Source organism: Crinia signifera, chromosome 8 (genome assembly GCF_055691185.1).
Source record: "Crinia signifera chromosome 8, ASM5569118v1, whole genome shotgun sequence".
Lineage (NCBI taxonomy): Eukaryota > Metazoa > Chordata > Amphibia > Anura > Myobatrachidae > Crinia > Crinia signifera.
In genome coordinates this window covers 861,479-881,470 of record NC_139224.1, presented here as the reverse complement: position 1 = coordinate 881,470, position 19,992 = coordinate 861,479, and the positions used below count along the sequence as shown (strand labels likewise).

General features: G+C 44.5%; 1 protein-coding gene across 4 annotated transcripts in view; it reads right to left on the bottom strand.

Annotated features, from left to right (window-relative positions):
- The window catches only part of CIMIP7 (ciliary microtubule inner protein 7), a 123,194-nt gene that overhangs the window by 96,737 nt on the left and 6,465 nt on the right, over positions 1-19,992 (bottom strand). For all 4 annotated transcript variants that reach the window (XM_083155543.1, XM_083155542.1, XM_083155544.1 and 1 more), the window contains one exon: positions 12,845-12,958. In XM_083155543.1, coding sequence (XP_083011669.1) covers positions 12,845-12,892 — 48 coding nt within the window. In that variant the 5' untranslated portion in view covers positions 12,893-12,958. The remainder of the gene's footprint in view (positions 1-12,844; positions 12,959-19,992) is intronic.

The window sequence follows — 19,992 nt, the reverse complement described above, 5'->3', positions numbered from 1 at the left end:
GAGTTCGTCGCCCTTCCTGGATAAGCAAGAGCTTCCTGCCAGTCACTTAGGTCTAAATTTGGGATATCCCCAGACCATCTCTGCCTGAGCTGATGTAGGTCTGCATCATTGACAATGGTCTGCGAATATCCATATAGTTTGGAGATCTGCTTCTGATGGGATATTTGTTGAATAAATTTTTTGATTGGGGTTTCCTCCAGCCACCCTTCCCTTCCTCCACTCTGTTGGGTCATTGCACTCCGAACTTGTAAAAACCTAAAGAACATCTCTCTGGGTAGTCCATATTCAGCCTGCATATGCTCATATGACTTAAAGTTTTTCTCTTGATAGAATTGGCCAACTGTGCATATGCCAAAATTTAGCCATAATTTCCCGCCTTGGTGTTCCCTGACTGCTTGAACTGTTGTTAAGGTTAGAAAAGAGGTCTCTGGATCCACCCCTGAGTATTTATCCTGTTTACAGACTGATCTCCATACTCTAATGGCCTGGTTGATTATGGGAGGGAACACTCTAGATGTTCTATCGGATAACAGCATCTGTAAGGGAGTTATCCTCCTGTCTACACTATTTATCAAACTGTTCAATTCCTTAGCTGCTTCGTCTGTCTTTACCCATGTTTTTATCTGTGCCATTTGGGCTGCATAGTAATAGTTTTTAAAGTTCGGTAGTGCAAGTCCCCCTTTTTCTTTTGTTCTCCAAAGAGTGGCTAGTTTGACTCTCGGTCTTTTATTACCCCAAATAAAGGCAGATATTATAGTATTTAGATTTCTAAAAAATTGGTCTTTAATATATATTGGCGAATGCTGGAGCATGTACAGGATCTTGGGTAATATGACCATCTTTATTAAATTAATCCGGCCAATTAGTGTCAAAGGGAATTTTACCCAACATTTACACTTCCTCCTAACCTCCCCCAACACTGGTATAAGATTATCTCTCAGATATTCTTCTGGGTGTCTGGACATTACAATCCCCAAATATTTAAAACTATTTACTTTTTCCAGGGACGTACTTAATTGTTGTTCATCTTCTAACCAATCGTTACCTATTGCCAGTAGGTGGGATTTGCTCCAGTTGATGGTAAGCCCAGAATATTCCCCGAAGATTCTAATCTGATCAACTATCATTTGTAAATCACTTTCGGGCCTGGCCATGCCAATCAGGAGGTCGTCTGCATATAGGGAGATCAAATCGAAGCTCCTATCCAATCCCACCCCCTGGCAATTCAGCCTAGATCTTAATAGGCGTGCCAACGGTTCTATGGCTATTGCGAAAATATAAGGTGAGAGAGGACACCCTTGACGGGTTCCTCTATTTAATAAGAAGGGGTCAGATGTAAACCCATTTATGGATATACGTGCACTTGGGTTTCTATACAATAACCTTAGCCATTTAACAAAAGATGGACCAAATCCGAATGCCTCAAGCGTGCCCCAGAGATAACTCCATTCTATGGAGTCAAATGCTTTGTTGGCATCAAATGAGGCCAACGCGGCATCTAACCCCACTTTGTTAGCATATTGGATATACGAAAATGCCCTCCTGAGATTTATCATTGTGGATTTTCCACTCATAAACCCTGTTTGATCAGGGTGGACTATACTTTGGATGACGCCACGCAATCTGTTGGCCAAGATTTTTGCGATAATTTTAGCATCTGTTGGAATTAGCGAAATCGGCCTGTATGAGTCCACCCTGATCAAATCTTTACCCCTTTTAGGTATAACTACGATGGAAGCTTCTGCCATTGAAGGTGGTACCTCGTCTTCTGCCATCATATTTTGGTAAACTTTAACGAGCCGTGGGGCCAGAATTCTCTCAAACTTTTGATAAACCTCTCCTGGCAGCCCGTCCAGACCTGGGGCTTTCCCGGTGGGCAGGGATCGAATTACTTTTCCCACCTCCACCATTTCTATCGGGGCGTCCAGGAGAGCCCTAGCTTCAGATGAAAGTTTTGGGATATCCAATTCTTTTAAAAAAAATTCTATTTCCTCCGGGTTTTTAGTTATGTGGGATTGATACACTGTTTTGTAGTGTTGGACAAATTCGTCCACAATTTTGGGAGTGGAAGTCAGAATTTCTTCTGACTCCATCTTGATTTTTGATATTATATTTGATGGTCTATCCTGTTTTGTTAAATATGCCAAAAAAGAACCAACTTTATCAGAGTTTGAGTACCAGTGGTGCGAACTTGATATAAGCCGTCGGCTGTTTATATCCTGCACGTACTCCAGCCATTCCCCTTGAGCTTCTTGCCACTTACTCCAATCTGTATCTGTTTTGCTAACTTGGTATACTGCCTCAAGCTGCATCATTTTTACTTCCAACTTATGAGCAGTCTTCCTATGTTCTTTCTTAAGGAAAGAGATTTTTTTGATAAATATACCTCTCAAAAAGGCCTTAAACGCGTCCCATAGATATATGTTCGAGGTGGAACCTTCATTGTTTTCAAAGAAAACCATCATTTCTCTTTCAATCTCATCTGAGTTGAATTGTGACAGCCAAAACGGTTGGAGCTTCCATGATCGATAACCCACCGACTTCTCCAGATCCATATGTACTATTAAGGGGGCGTGATCTGAAATTCCACGCGCTTTATACTCTATATGCACAATTTTATTAATTATTTTATCTGAGGTTAGCATCATGTCTATTCTAGAGAAGCTCCTATGGGTTGCTGAATAGCACGAGAATTGGGATAGGTCAGGATATCTTATGCGCCATGGGTCCTTCCATCCTATCCCATCTATAAATTCTGCAAAACTGTTCTTACTGTTATGGGGTTCGCAATTTACTCTACTCCATCGATCTAACTGCGGAGAAAGGATATTGTTGAAGTCGCCAAGACATATCACATGATTCTCAGGATATGAAATAGAGAAATCAACCGCGGCCCTTAATACCTCATATGAAAATGGCGGGGGGATATAAACATTCATCAAACAGAAATCAACATGATCAATACTACATTCAATAAAAATAAATCTGCCACCTGGATCTACCTTAATCGTTCTACTTACAAAATTCACTGATTTCTTCACCAGTATTGACACCCCTCTAGATGTGGATGTAAACGGGGCATGAAAAACTGCACCTACCCATGGGCGTTTTAGGACCATAGCCCGATCCCTACTTAAATGGGTTTCTTGGAGGCATATGATTTCGGCCTCTAATAATTTACAATGATTTAATACTAATGCCCTTTTAATTTTATTATTGAGACCCCTAACGTTCCACGTAAGTAGTTTAATCATCCAGACATGTTTTTATCTGATATAGTACCCGCCCCTACTTTTCGGTTTCTGTTTGTCGTTTTAATAACCTCTATCTCCCTCAATATCTCAGATGGCGTTCCTGTTTTTTCATAGTGCTTAACGTGAGCAAAAACATCCTGACAAAACATATACAACATATACCCCTTCCCCCCACCCACCAAGACATCCTGACAAAACATATACAACATGTACCCCTTCCCCCCACCCCCTCCCTGTACCTCCTGAACCCCCAGGTGTACCTAGATTCCCACTCCCCCCCCCTTCCCCTACTATCCTCCTATATCCTCCAAGGAGCACTTAGTTAATAGCCACCTAACGCGCGGCCGGCTCTCCATTTCTGTAAGTTATATATCTTATTTCTACCCCTCCCCCCCATCCCACATGCGAAGAAGAGGGGAAAAGGAGAGAAATAAAGGAAGCGTAAAAAGGAAGAGAAAAAAAAAAAAAAAAAAAAAGGAAAAAAAAAAAAAAAAAAAACCACACAAGAACACCAGGATTAAATCATGTGTCCATAGTATCCATTCAGCTATATGCTATAAACATAGGCGAAGAAAGGAAGCAACACATTCCATCAGGTCTCCAGACTTTGCTGGGGGTTAGACATTTGTCTCCTGCCCGGATAGAATCTGTCCAACCATTCGGCTACTTCTCCTGGGGACAAGAAGAATTTTGTCTCTCCATTTACTTCGATCCTTAATTTAGATGGGTAAATCATTGAATATTTAATGTCTAGCTCCCTGAGCCTTGACTTTATTTCTCGGAACTTTCCTCTTTCTTTTTGGATCTCGATCGGGAAGTCCGGAAATGCTGAGATTCTTTTCCCTTTATAACCAAAATCGGGTTTAAACCGTGCTAAACGTAGTATACAATCGCGGTCTTTGAAGTGTAAAATCTTGGCAATAATTGTCCGTGGAGGACCTCCTGGGATGGCGGGGCGTGCTGGAATTCGATGGGCCCTTTCAATAGCAAACTGTGCGGAAAAGGCCTCTTTCCCAAATTCTTGTATCAGCCATTCCTCCAAGAACTTTTCTGGTTGGCTGCCCTCCGCCCGTTCTTCAAAGCCAATAAATCTGATATTGTTGCGACGAAGTCTCCCCTCGAAATCTGTCATTTTATGTCGCATATCCGCCATTTGTACTGCCAGAGTTTTAACTTGAGATTGAAGGGGAACCATTGCATCCTCCACTGAGGAGACTCGACCTTCTATCTCTGTGACCCTTTCCCGAGTCTTCTGTGCATCGTTTCTTAGCAACATTATGTCAGATTGGACCTTCATTATTTGTTCCGAAAGCCGAGATTCACAAGTGTTGACGGCTTCTAACACCTGCTGCAAAGTAACATCAGTTGGTTGCGGGTCCTTGGGACCCTTGGCAGGAGTTGTCTGAGGAGTAGTTAACTGGGAGCTATTCCCAGTCTGTGTCTGGGAGCGGGCAAACTTCTCCAGCCGCGCTGCGGCCGTGTTTTGGCCTGTTTTACCCATCTTTTAATTATTTGTTGCACGGGGGATGATAAAAAAAAAAAAAAAAAAAGTCTCTTACCCTTCTCGCCTCCCTCCTCCCTCCCCTCCCCCCCTTTGTTTTTCCTTTTTCTCTTCTACTTTCCCTTTAAAAGGGGAGAATCACAGACGGGGCGACAATGAGGCACAGTTGTTCTGTATATTTTTTCTTCCCTTTTTCCCCCCTTTCTTTCTCTGGATTATCCTCTCCCTTTTTCCTTAGCAGGCTGACGAGAGCAAAAACTCTGGAGCTTTCTGCGCTCTCTAGCCTTTACCAGGGCCAATGAGACTGGTTTCAGATTTTGCAGAGTAATGTGTAGTTTGTGCGACAGTCTCTAACCAATCTAAGGCTCAATTCGCTTTGACGCAAATTTATTCAGTCACACTTGTTTTTGCCAAAAAAAGAAAAAAAGAACACAAAGCCCAAGTCTAGGCTAATATTCAGTTACTATGCAATCGGATGCTGAACCGTGTTTATGCGCAGTATTGCGGCAGCAAGGACAGACGCCGTTCAGCCATATATCTGCAGTTTTCCTTAGTTATGCAATAAAGATAGACGGCACATGACAGTCACAATATGCATTAATGTATTTATTCTGCCCCCTTTTTTATTTTTGGTCCCCCCACTCTCTGCCAGGAGCGCCTTGACTCGTAGGTGAGAACAATGAATTTATATATACTTGGGTGGCCGTCTCTGTATAACAGGTTATTCAGCAGAAATGGCTAAGCATTGAATGAAAGACTTGCTTGTCTCTAGGCTGCTGGTATATCCCCAGCTGTCCACCAACCTTTTTGACCACTGCCGTGGGTCAAGGAGAAGGATCTGTCCTGGATGGTGAGGAAGGTCCCCAAGTTGGTGCAGGTTTACCGTCGTGACTGGTATCCCATACAGGTATATCACAGTCAGGTATAACGCGGTCAGGTGGATAACGCAACACAGTTCTCCACTCCTGTACTATTTCAACAGGACCCGTAACTCTGTCCACAGGGATCCCACTTGCTTTTGAGCTTTACAGCCGCCTGCTCTCTGCTGCTCACTCCGTGCTCGCAGCTATCTAGCTGCCGTCAGTCTGCTGCCAGCCGCTGTCGCGTCTCCCGGTGAGCGTCGGAGGTCACCCCAGGGGTCAGGCAGGAGATACGCTGCCAGCCAAGCAAGCGTCACACGCCGCGGCTCCGTCCTCGTCCAGCCGCTGGAATACGCTGTGCGCTTCACGGAGGCAGCGCTGTACGAAGCTCCGACTGTCCTCTATGATGCACGCCGTCTCAGATCACCCCAAACACGGCAATCATCGCATGTGGGGCTGGGCGCCAGGGAGCCGTTCTTTCACAGGTAGGAGAGCCGGCACATTACCTCCCTCACTCGCGCGCTGCCGTGGCCACGCCCCTCGAGGTCGCCAATCACACTGTATGTATGTTACTTCCCTCATACGTCATTCAGAGGATGCGTGTGGGCACAGTATCGGTATCGGTATAATACTGTATGTATGTTACTTCCCTCATACGTCATTCAGAGGATGCGTGTGGGCACAGTATCGGTATCGGTATAATACTGTATGTATGTTACTTCCCTCATACGTCATTCAGAGGATGCGTGTGGGCACAGTATCGGTATCGGTATAATACTGTATGTATGTTACTTCCCTCATACGTCATTCAGAGGATGCGTGTGGGCACAGTATCGGTATAATACTGTATGTATGTTACTTCCCTCATACGTCATTCAGAGGATGCGTGTGGGCACAGTATCGGTATCGGTATAATACTGTATGGATGTTACTTCCCTCATACGTCATTCAGAGGATGCGTGTGGGCACAGTATCGGTATAATACTGTATGTATGTTACTTCCCTCAGACGTCATTCAGAGGATGCGTGTGGGCACAGTATCGGTATCGGTATAATACTGTATGTATGTTACTTCCCTCATACGTCATTCAGAGGATGCGTGTGGGCACAGTATCGGTATAATACTGTATGTATGTTACTTCCCTCATACGTCATTCAGAGGATGCGTGTGGGCACAGTATCGGTATCGGTATAATACTGTATGTATGTTACTTCCCTCATACGTCATTCAGAGGATGCGTGTGGGCACAGTATCGGTATCGGTATAATACTGTATGGATGTTACTTCCCTCATACGTCATTCAGAGGATGCGTGTGGGCACAGTATCGGTATCGGTATAATACTGTATGTATGTTACTTCCCTCATACGTCATTCAGAGGATGCGTGTGGGCACAGTATCGGTATCGGTATTATACTGTATGTATGTTACTTCCCTCATACGTCATTCAGAGGATGCGTGTGGGCACAGTATCGGTATAATACTGTATGTATGTTACTTCCCTCATACGTCATTCAGAGGATGCGTGTGGGCACAGTATCGGTATCGGTATAATACTGTATGTATGTTACTTTCCTCATACGTCATTCAGAGGATGCGTGTGGGCACAGTATCGGTATCGGTATAATACTGTATGTATGTTACTTCCCTCATACGTCATTCAGAGGATGCGTGTGGGCACAGTATCGGTATCGGTATAATACTGTATGTATGTTACTTCCCTCATACGTCATTCAGAGGATGCGTGTGGGCACAGTATCGGTATCGGTATAATACTGTATGTATGTTACTTCCCTCATACGTCATTCAGAGGATGCGTGTGGGCACAGTATCGGTATCGGTATAATACTGTATGGATGTTACTTCCCTCATACGTCATTCAGAGGATGCGTGTGGGCACAGTATCGGTATAATACTGTATGTATGTTACTTCCCTCATACGTCATTCAGAGGATGCGTGTGGGCACAGTATCGGTATAATACTGTATGTATGTTACTTCCCTCATACGTCATTCAGAGGATGCGTGTGGGCACAGTATCGGTATCGGTATAATACTGTATGGATGTTACTTCCCTCATACGTCATTCAGAGGATGCGTGTGGGCACAGTATCGGTATAATACTGTATGTATGTTACTTCCCTCAGACGTCATTCAGAGGATGCGTGTGGGCACAGTATCGGTATCGGTATAATACTGTATGTATGTTACTTCCCTCATACGTCATTCAGAGGATGCGTGTGGGCACAGTATCGGTATAATACTGTATGTATGTTACTTCCCTCATACGTCATTCAGAGGATGCGTGTGGGCACAGTATCGGTATCGGTATAATACTGTATGTATGTTACTTCCCTCATACGTCATTCAGAGGATGCGTGTGGGCACAGTATCGGTATAATACTGTATGTATGTTACTTCCCTCATACGTCATTCAGAGGATGCGTGTGGGCACAGTATCGGTATAATACTGTATGTATGTTACTTCCCTCATACGTCATTCAGAGGATGCGTGTGGGCACAGTATCGGTATCGGTATAATACTGTATGTATGTTACTTCCCTCATACGTCATTCAGAGGATGCGTGTGGGCACAGTATCGGTATAATACTGTATGTATGTTACTTCCCTCATACGTCATTCAGAGGATGCGTGTGGGCACAGTATCAGTATCATTATAATACTGTATGTATGTTACTTCCCTCATACGTCATTCAGAGGATGCGTGTGGGCACAGTATCGGTATCATTATAATACTGTATGTATGTTACTTCCCTCATACGTCATTCAGAGGATGCGTGTGGGCACAGTATCGGTATAATACTGTATGTATGTTACTTCCCTCATACGTCATTCAGAGGATGCGTGTGTGGGCACAGTATCGGTATCGGTATAATACTGTATGTATGTTACTTCCCTCATACGTCATTCAGAGGATGCGTGTGGGCACAGTATCAGTATCATTATAATACTGTATGTATGTTACTTCCCTCATACGTCATTCAGAGGATGCGTGTGGGCACAGTATCGGTATCGGTATAATACTGTATGTATGTTACTTCCCTCATACGTCATTCAGAGGATGCGTGTGGGCACAGTATCGGTATCGGTATAATACTGTATGTATGTTACTTCCCTCATACGTCATTCAGAGGATGCGTGTGGGCACAGTATCGGTATCATTATAATACTGTATGTATGTTACTTCCCTCATACGTCATTCAGAGGATGCGTGTGGGCACAGTATCGGTATAATACTGTATGGATGTTACTTCCCTCATACGTCATTCAGAGGATGCGTGTGTGGGCACAGTATCGGTATCGGTATAATACTGTATGTATGTTACTTCCCTCATACGTCATTCACAGGATGCGTGTGGGCACAGTATCGGTATCGGTATAATACTGTATGTATGTTACTTCCCTCATACGTCATTCAGAGGATGCGGGTGGGCACAGTATCGGTATAATACTGTATGTATGTTACTTCCCTCAGACGTCATTCAGAGGATGCGTGTGGGCACAGTATCGGTATCATTATAATACTGTATGTATGTTACTTCCCTCATACGTCATTCAGAGGATGCGTGTGGGCACAGTATCGGTATCGGTATAATACTGTATGTATGTTACTTCCCTCATACGTCATTCAGAGGATGCGTGTGGGCACAGTATCGGTATCGGTATAATACTGTATGTATGTTACTTCCCTCATACGTCATTCAGAGGATGCGTGTGGGCACAGTATCGGTATCGGTATAATACTGTATGTATGTTACTTCCCTCATACGTCATTCAGAGGATGCGTGTGGGCACAGTATCGGTATCGGTATAATACTGTATGTATGTTACTTCCCTCATACGTCATTCAGAGGATGCGTGTGGGCACAGTATCGGTATCGGTATAATACTGTATGTATGTTACTTCCCTCATACGTCATTCAGAGGATGCGTGTGGGCACAGTATCGGTATCATTATAATACTGTATGTATGTATATCGTGCCTGCATACTCAGCAGTTAGGAGGTGAATTGCAATAGTCAATGCTGGAAATTATTGTGAGCTACGTTCTTATTCTGGAGATATCTCAGTATATGAAGACATATTGGGCCATATGTTCCAAAAAGTGATAAAGTGGAGAGTTATAAGGAGCCAGGCAATCAGCTCCTATCTGTCATTTTTCAGACCCAGCCTGTAACATGAAATTTACAAGCTGATTGGCTGGTTGCTTATCACTCTCCCCTTTATCACTTTTTGAAGCTTGATACATCTGGCCCATTATGAGAAGAAAGGGCAGGTAAATGACACCTAGGAAACAAACTAGTAAGTTTATTCCCATGTTGTGGCCATAGATGGGATGGACATGTCAGATAAATAAATTAGAGATGTGCGGGCTCGGATTCCTCAGATCCGAGCCAGCACGGACGTCATCAATCCGGCCCGGATACGAGCAGCGCTCGGCGCTAACCGCCTTATTCGAATCCGGGCGCACGGGCAAAACGTCATCGCCCGGCGTCGGATTCTCGCGAGATCACGGAACCCTTAAATTCCGCAACCTCGCGCCGCCATCTTCACTCCAATCTCGGAGAAGGGTAGGGAAGGGTGTGCTTCTGCTGTGTGTGGTCTCTGCTGGGGCCTGTGCAGCTGTGTACTGTGTCTCTGCTCAGTGATCAAGATATCACCATTGCAAGGATGACTGGTGCTGTGTTCTGTCTCTCCTTTGTGCTGGGGCCTGCCTCTGCTGAGTCTGCTCCTGTATAGTCAGTCACAGTGTGATAGTCCACTGGTGCTGCTAGTGCCACTGCCTGCCCTGCACTGCCTAGTGTCTGCTGCAGTCTGCTCTCTGCTGTTGCCACTGGCTAGTGCCTACCAGTACCTATTGCAGTATATAATTCCAGTGTGCTGTTGCCCCTGGCTATCAGTACCTATCACAGTATATAATTCCAGTTTGCTGTTGCCACTGGCAGTGGCTACCAGTATTTTATTTATTGCAGTATATAATTCCATACCTCCCAACTGTCACGATTTTAGAGGGACAGTCCCGATTTTCGGGTCCTGTCCCGCTGTCCCACCCGCGGCAGGCATTGTCCCGCTGCGGGGGGTGGCAGTTGGGAGACCCCCCAAACTAGTAGAATAGACGCTGTGCGCATGCGCACAGCGTCTATTCTCGTATGAAAATGAGGTAGCGGCTAATTAGCATAAGCCGCGCCCTCATTTGCATACGCCCGCCCCCTTTTCGTCCCTATTTCTTCAGGTTAAAAGTTGGGAGGTATGTAATTCTAGTCTGCTGTTGCCACTGGCTACCAGTATTTATCGCAGTATATAATTCCAGTCTGCTGTTGCCGCTGGCTACCAGTATTATTTATCACAGTATATAAAAATCCAGTCTGCTGTTTCCACTGGCTACCAGTATTTATCGCAGTATATAATTCCAGTCTGTTGCCACTGGCTACCAGTATTTATTGCAGTATATAATTCCAATCTGCTGTTTCCACTGGCTACCAGTACTATCAGTCCAGGGGTGCCCACATGTGTGCTGTATCCATCCAGGGGTGCCCACATGTGTGCTGTATTTGTCCAGGGGTGCCCCCATGTGTCCTGTATCAGTCCTGGGGTGCCCGCATGTGTGCCGTATAATTCCAGGGGTGCCCCATGTGTCCCATATCAGATCAGGGGAGCTGCCCTTTTTTTTAATGAAAATAAAATTAAGGTGTTTTTTTATTTTTACTGCAAGGGCTGTTAAATGCGCTGTAGTCCAGGGGTGAGCCAAGAGTGCTGTATAATTCATGGGGTGTTGCTAAGTAAGGTGTGCTGCTCTTTTTTATAATTAGAAGAATACACATTTTTATTTTTACTGCAGGAATTTGTTTGCCGAATAATTCCATGCCTGCCGCCATGTGTGCCGTAACAGTCCAGGGGTGCCGCCATCTGTGCCATATAATTCCATGTGTGCTGTATCAGGTCAGGGGTGCCACCATCTGTGCCGTATAATTCCTGGGGTAAGCCAAGTCTGCCGTATAATTCATGGGGTGCTGCCAAGTGTGCTGTATCAGTCCAGGGGTGATGCTAGGTGTGCCGTATCAGACTAGGGGGGATGCTAAGTGTGCCATATCAGTCCAGGGGTGATGCTAAATGTGCCGTATCAGTCCAGGAGTGATGCTACCTGTGCCATATCAGTCCAGGGGTAATTCTAGGTGTGAAGTATCAGCCTAGAGGGTATGCTAAGTGTGCCATATCAGTCTAGTGTTTGTGCCGCACACTTGTGTGGCTTATCATAGTTATCCAGCTACCTCGGTGCAACCTTTTGCCCTAAAAACAATATTGTAAGGTGTAAGCTGTTCAGAATAGACTGTAAATGAGTGGAAATGAATGTTATTGAGGTTAATATAGCGTAGGAGCAAAAAAAAAAAAAAAACAATTCTGCGATTTTAGCAGTTTTTATGCTTTTTTAACAAAAAAATCAGAACCCAAAACCCAAGAAATCCAAACACAAAACACTTAGGAGGTGTTTTGGCAAAACCCATTAGAACCCAAAACCTCAAGGTAATCAGAACCCAAAACCCGAAAAGTGGCCGGTGCACATCTCTAAAATAAATTATGTTGGCCAGTCAAAATATTGATAACTCAGTTTGTGAAGGATTTTGAGGTGGCGAGAGGTCACGAAGAAGAAATCGCAGACAGACATTTAATAATGAGTGCCCCCACAGATAGAGGGAGTTGTGGAGAGGGTACATATATTTGGGTGTCCTCCACAGAGGATTTATTGAAACCCAAAGGAATCTATTAGTTTGAAGAAAACAAGATCAAAGCAGTGTTCATTGTGCTAAGCAGGAGAACCGGTGCACTGAAAAACATACATAGGAGGTCAGAGAGCAGTTTGGAGGCAGAAGGAGATCATCAATCTGGAGTGTTGACATCAGCCAATATGATAATAATGTCCAGTGAATCAGGGCTGAGCAGAAAAACTTTCAGTGAACATCTGTCGTGATGTAGGGGGACTACAGATCACAGCAACAGGCAGAGAAAAGCAAGATGGACTTTAGGTACGTCAAGTGATAGGTGTCTGCATGTCGGAAAAGGGAGACCTACAATATGAGGGTGGAGAAAAGACACCCAGAATACCCAGGTTGCTTCTGCGGTTCCCAACATAAAGTGAATACAGTAGCGCAGACTGAGGGTGGATTAGTCAGCTAACCGCATAGATAGAAATATTCTTCTTGTGCAACTCACTTTCATCCTCTGCACGAAGGCTGTTGGGGGGCGAGGCTTTGCTTCCATGCGGTAATCCTGAGATACATCATTACGAAAATGGCTTCTGAAGTGTCCATGGTATCCGCTGGGAAACTGGAAACAAAAAAACAACAACAAAAACTATTTTGTTTAAATGGCCAAAATTCAGGGAATAAATAACCGCTGAGAAAACATATGCAATGTATTGGCTCAGATATAAAGTTTACGGACAGAAATCAGTATTTTAGGATTTGGCAAAACAGTCAGAATTATGCTGAAGGTTTATAACAGAATATCACCAACTATATAGTGCTATAGGCCATATCAGGAGGCTACTGGGAGAATTCCTAGGCTGTGGTCCGGCCCATCTCCCCTAAAGCTGCGCGTGTAACGTAGGGGCTGTGAGAGCACTGTATGCCTCTGGTAGGTACCTTATTATAATTATCATGGACCATTTGCAGATGCGTAAGTTCATCCCTAGGCAAGGTAAACTTTGGTGCCCCCCTCTTCCAAAAAAAGCAGGTGAGAGTCTGACATATTCCCAGGGCTAAAAGTGGTCATGCAGAGGTGGGGGAACTCATTTCTCTATGTCACCTAATTACATCCCCTCCCCTCCCCCCATTAGGCAGAGCCAGGTCCTGTGGTAGAGTTTTTTAGCATCCCCTGCAAACTATAAGACTATATATGTGGCCCTAGGGTCACCTAGGAGCGCTGGATTGGGATAGAAGGAATATGCACACTAAGGGGTTTATTCTAGTTCATTCTTTCTGACAAAATCCTTCTTAGATGGACAAAACCATGTGCACTGCAGGGGGGCAGATGTAACATGTGCAGAGAGAATTCGATTTGGGTGAGTTATTTTGTTTCTGTGCAGGGAAAATACTGACTGCATGATTTTACACTTCAATATACATCTCACTTTGAAGAAAAACCCCACCCAAATCTAATTCTCTCTGCACAAGTTACATCTGCCCCACCCGCAGTGCACATGGTTTTGTCCATCTAAGAAGGATTTTGTCAGAAAGAATGGACTAGAATAACCCCCTAAATGTGGTAGGTAACCTGGACACTGCTGCTGGTCCCTGTAATCAGAGGTTGTGTGCCTCTGTAGGAACACATTTAAACTAATAATGCACGCTGCCTAAGCTGACATGCACTGACAGGAAGTGCAGTTGTGTTCAGAATATAATCACAATTACAAATTGTCTTCAATGATAAGAAAAATTTATTTTAAAAAAGTAAAAAGACACAATATATAAATACAATTATATAAAAAAAGCTCATGGTATGAAAGAAGTGCACTTCATGAATAAAACACAGGACAGACTAGACAGACAACATTTAACATGGAAATGCTTGGCATATGTATATTTTATGCTAAAATGGCTCAAATCTCAAACTTTAGACATAATTGGCAAGGCACATAATTTATAGTTACCAGTCCCGTTCAATAGTAGGGGGTTTCTGGGCTGTGAAAGTAATTGCCACAATTGTCCTTAGTAAGTACCCATTACTCAGTCCGCCCTCACACTCAGCAAGATGTTATTTCAAGAACTGAGGAGGGATATAAGTGGCAGCCCAGGGTATAGATGTTTAGTCAGCTGGTGATGTTTAAACAGCAATCAACATTGGTGCTTCAGCAGTGACTGGAAACTTTGTACAGCTACAAAAACGCGTTTCTCCGCCTTCAATATGTAGTCAGCGGCTTCCTCAGTCAAACTGAATGCTTTTCTGTGAGAATTACTGTGCAGGGACAATGTGGAGATCAAAAATGTTCCACCTCACCATTAGAGGTGGTGGAACCCAATGGTACCCCGTTCCCCCTCACTTTAACCCCTGCATATTAATCTGGTTGAATGTCTTTTATGTCATGAATAAAAAGGGTGTTTTACACCATTCGTAGCCTCTCTCTCTCTTTTTACATACCACCTTTTGGAGGATAAAGAGAAGAAGTGGAACCAGATAAAAGGAAGGCCCTATGTAAATCTAGTTCTAAGCACTGTTGTCTACTGTGTAAAAACCTAGACCACCTTTTGGGGTACGAGTACTTATAATTGCATTAGTAAACGAAGATCCATCTGTTGAACAGTATTACACTATTTGGAGCTCTGTCTTCCCTTTATGCACCTGCTGGAGGAGGAGGAATGGAGTTCTGAAAGAAAAGAGAACTGTGTATATTCTCAACAAGTTAAGTAAAACAAGACATTTTTTCCCCTCAACACACTGAGCAATGCTAGTAACCAATCTAGAACACTACATGATAATAGAATTCAGAGATATTGGTTACATATACCTGCGCAGGGAAGCCTTGATGCGGCTTGGGGGCTTAGCATACACCTGCGCAGGTATATGTAACCAATATCTCTGAATTCTATTATCATGTAGTGTTCTAGATTGGTTACTAGCATTGCTCAGTGTGTTGAGGGGAAAAAATGTCTTGTTTTACTTAACCAGTATTTAACCCCTCCCTCATGCACCTGGGAAATGCTACTGAACTAATTGAGCATCTATCACTATCTGTATGTATGTTGTTAGAGGCAGAAGGGAGCCCATATTAGGAGGAGATGTGGGTCCTGATATGCCACATGGAGTAGTCAGGGGTTGCTCCAAGGTAGGTAGCTCTTAGTTTGGATATATCAAGTAAGGAGCCATTATCATGTGGCTCCTTGCTGGTTAATCGTAGACCCAATTTAGGGTAACGGTGGTGTGGGGTGCGGTGCTCCTGGACTGGATGGGCTGGGTGCCTTTAGTGCGGCATGCCCTTACATTCTATTAACACTTTTCCCTCACTAACACTATTTCTATCCTATTTTAATTACATTCATTTATCTCTCTTTTTATATAGCTTCGGCTTCCTATCACTAATTATTAACACTAAGTATATCACTGGCATGCCGCGCTGGGCTTCCCAGCTTATGATGGTTTTTTGGGGTGCCGCACCCTGCACCTAGATATAGCGCTAGGGACCCCCAATATACAGAGAAGCCTTGATGCGGCTTGGGGGCTTAGCATACACCTGCGCAGGTATATGTAACCAATATCTCTGAATTCTATTATCATGTAGTATTCTAGATTGGTTACTAGCATTGCTCAGTGTGTTGAGGGGAAAAAATGTCTTGTTTTACTTAACCAGTATTTAACCCCTCCCTCATGCACCTGGGAAATGCTACTGAACTAATTGAGCATCTACCATATCTGTATGTATGTTGTTAGAGGCAGAAGGGAGCCCATATTAGGAGGAGATGTGGGTCCTGATATGCCACATGGAGTAGTCCGGGGTTGCTCCAAGGTAGGTAGCTCTTAGTTTGGATATATCAAGTAAGGAGCCATTATCATGTGGCTCCTTGCTGGTTAATCGTAGACCCAATTTAGGGTAACGGTGGTGTGGGGTGCGGTGCCCCTGGACTGGATGGGCTGGATGGCTTTATAGTGCGGCATGCCCTTACATTCTATTAACACTTTTCCCTCACTAACACTATTTCTATCCTATTTTAATTACATTCATTTATCTCTCTTTTTATATAGCTTCGGCTTCCTATCACTAATTATTAACACTTCGTATATCACTGGCATGCCGCGCTGGGCTTCCCAGCTTATGATGGTTTTTTGGGGTGCCGCACCCTGCACCTAGATATAGCGCTAGGGACCCCCAATATACAGAGAAGCCTTGATGCGGCTTGGGGGCTTAGCATACACCTGCGCAGGTATATGTAACCAATATCTCTGAATTCTATTATCATGTAGTGTTCTAGATTGGTTACTAGCATTGCTCAGTGTGTTGAGGGGAAAAAATGTCTTGTTTTACTTAACCAGTATTTAACCCCTCCCTCATGCACCTGGGAAATGCTACTGAACTAATTGAGCATCTACCATATCTGTATGTATATTCTCAACAAGGGCGGGATGCTCTTACATCCGCGCCCTACGTCCACCGCTGACATAATTATCGCATCTACTCTAACATATGCGATAATTATGGCATTAAGAGCTGTCTTTTGCGGTGAGCTGGGGATGCGCAGTGGGTCCCAGCGTGTTCCGACGGCTCCCCCCTCCCTCCCTTACCCAGCTATTTTGCTGCTGCTGCGGGCGGGCTCTCCTCCTCAGCCTTGCACCCAGAAGATGATTTTCAATGCAAGGAGGAGGTCACAGGTCTGGGCAGCACAGGGCTGCATATCAACATGCTGTAAAAACCCAGATAACAGGGTTTTACCACATATTTAAATGAGAGAATCCAGCCCCAAATGTGATAGTTTGTCTACTGTGTGAAAGCTGAGACAATTACACAGGGTACGAGTAATCTAGTGCTCTATGAAATCTACTGTATCTATTGAATTGAGATTGGTGTATTCTCAGAACTACTACTCGTTTATTTAGCACCCTCTAGAAGATAGTAGACAGGATCTGATTGGTTGCCCATAGCAACATCACATGTAAAGTAGAATACACATCTTAGTAAATTTCCCCATGTAGGAATTCTTTTCGTTTTTTTGGAGTTAACGAAGTGAGAAAAGCTCTGTGATCAGAATAACCGATGACAAGCGCATGAGGAACATATGGTGATATTTTATACCTGCCTACCTATTGTCTATGTCGACTTACTGCATGTCGACCATATTGGGTTGGCCTCTTAACTATTGACCTAATTAGTGTCAAGACAAGAAGACACTTACGGTAAAGAACATGACAGGGCATGGACTACAAGGTACAGTATAACATTGCTGCACTAGATGTCATAATACCCAAATACAGTGGTGTAACAACGGCACTGCAGCACAAGCAGTGGCTTGGGGGAGCCAGCGCTGTGGGGGTGCATGGTCTCTGCAGATCCGTATGGGGCCATATGGAATCTACTGAAAATATACCTTCAAAAATGGCCACTGCCTTGGAGGAGACATGCTAGGCATCCTATTGGACAGAAAGATAGATGCTAGAGGTCCTACTGGGTGGCTTATATCGCAAGTTACACATTCCGGGTAGTGATATATATCTACAGATACACACACAATATAGTCCCCGACATACTCCGGCATCCCAAATCTGGGCATCTGGCTTGGGTGAGGAGGGCCCCCCAAGGCCAGATACCCAAATTTGGGATGAGAGAGTGCCGGGGACTGGATTGTATATACAGTCCATGCTCTGTAATGTTCCCAGTGGAAAAATCATTCAATTCTGAGCCTCTAACAAAGGATTTTGGACATTTGCACATGGCTATGAATTCTACGCTAGGCGTACAATCTATTCATACTGTAAGCACATTATTCCCCAAGGTGGGATTTCACTGTATTGGGGCGGCATCTACCTTACCGCTGGCTGCTGCAAATTCACTCAGCAGAGATCAGGACTGAATTACCCCATTGTCCTTTACAATTGTCATTGCGCTTTTGCATTCCCAGCCTACTGAAAGTCTGAAAGTTGTTTCAATAATTACATTTGTGAAGGGATCAATAGCACCCATCTAGTCTACATTTGCCCCCTTCGGCCAGGAGACCATTCCATGTTGCCAACCACAAACTGACCATGCCGCCTGATCATGCCTGCGTTCCGGTTCATGTCTGCAGCTGCAAAGAACAGCTTGAAGCCTCTGGGCAACCATTGTTCATTAATGTTTTACACAATTATTATTAGAACTCAGTAACGCACAAGTCATCGCTGTAATACCCAAAGGAGATTATAATTTATAATTCATAGAGTCATTCCGTTGGCTCAAGGTTAACTGGAGCGTAGCACGTACAATAATTATTTCCTTATGCAGATGCCCAGAAGAAAGTGTTTGCAGTTATTTGGCAATTATGCTTATGAAATAAGAACAAAGACTAATGCAGGTGGCATTGGTTCCTACATGTACCAACGTGATAGCGGTGGGGGGCCTTATATTGTACTCCTTCCAGCCTGCACGATACACCTGTAATCTCACTGTAACCATGGGTGACTTCATTGTTCATTTCTATCTACACTAAACTAAAATACGTACCCTTTGTAGGATCCTAAATCATTTAACTATTTTATATTTCTATGGTATGTACATGAGCACTTTTGTTTTATTATTGTTTAATAACAGTTATTTATACAGTGTGCATATAGGAATTCGGACCAGTTGTCATTTTATACTCGCTGGGATGTTTGCTCAATGGTGGGAGGGAAAGTGGCGGGCATGGCACAGAAGCAGGGGTAGAAGAAGCAGCAGAGGAACGTCCAATGTTTTATGGGCGCACCCATAGAAATGCTAGGCGTACCCCTGCGAATGCAGACGTGCCCATACCTGCTTGGGTGGGGCGACCGACATGCAGTGCCTGCCCCAAATTAGTTGGGAAGCGTACACTAGAAAAACCAGTCCAGCCTGGTGAGCGGCCATCGAATTATTTCTCCACTTTACGTCCGCATGTGAGTTTATGTGAAATCAGGTCAAGCTCCCAGGACCCCCAGAAAGGTAGGCAAGCCTCCCAGGACCCCCAGAAAGGTAGGCAAGCCTTCCCCAGAAAGGTAGGCAAGCCTCCCAGGACCCCCAGAAAGGTAGGCAAGCCTCCCAGGACCCCCAGAAAGGTAGGCAAGCCTCCCAGGACCCCCAGAAAGGTAGGCAAGCCTCCCAGACCCCCAGTAAGGTAGGCAAGTCTTCCGGACCCCCAGAAAGGTAGGCAAGCCTCCCAGACCCCCAGTAAGGTAGGCAAGCCTTCCGGAGTCCAGGCAGTGGCAGTCCGTGGGAGTAAAATAACACTATAAGCGGCTTTGTAACCCCCCCCCCCCCCCCATCCCGGATATACCAGCATTGCACGGCCAACACTGATTATTCGCTGGATGCCCTGTCCCCATCCCGCCCTGTCAATGGCTCCACCCCCCGTGCCTCACTGAACTGGCAGCCAGGAAGTTGGCTACCCTTTGGGATTTGGGGGGGGGGGGGGGGGGGGAGACATTCAACGGGGCAGCATTTACCTGCTCACTAGGCAGAAAATATATGCGCCTTAGTGGGTAGGTCTGAATTAGGCCCCTAGCTGTAGCGTATTGCATGTGTTTTAAAGTATATGCAATGCAATCTAATACAGAACGCACAGAGCACACTGCAGCGTGTGTGGGCAACTTTATTAAGAAAGAATCAAATATTCCAAGTTTATTATATGTGTGTTATGGCCGTGCTACAGTCAGTATCCCTTTTG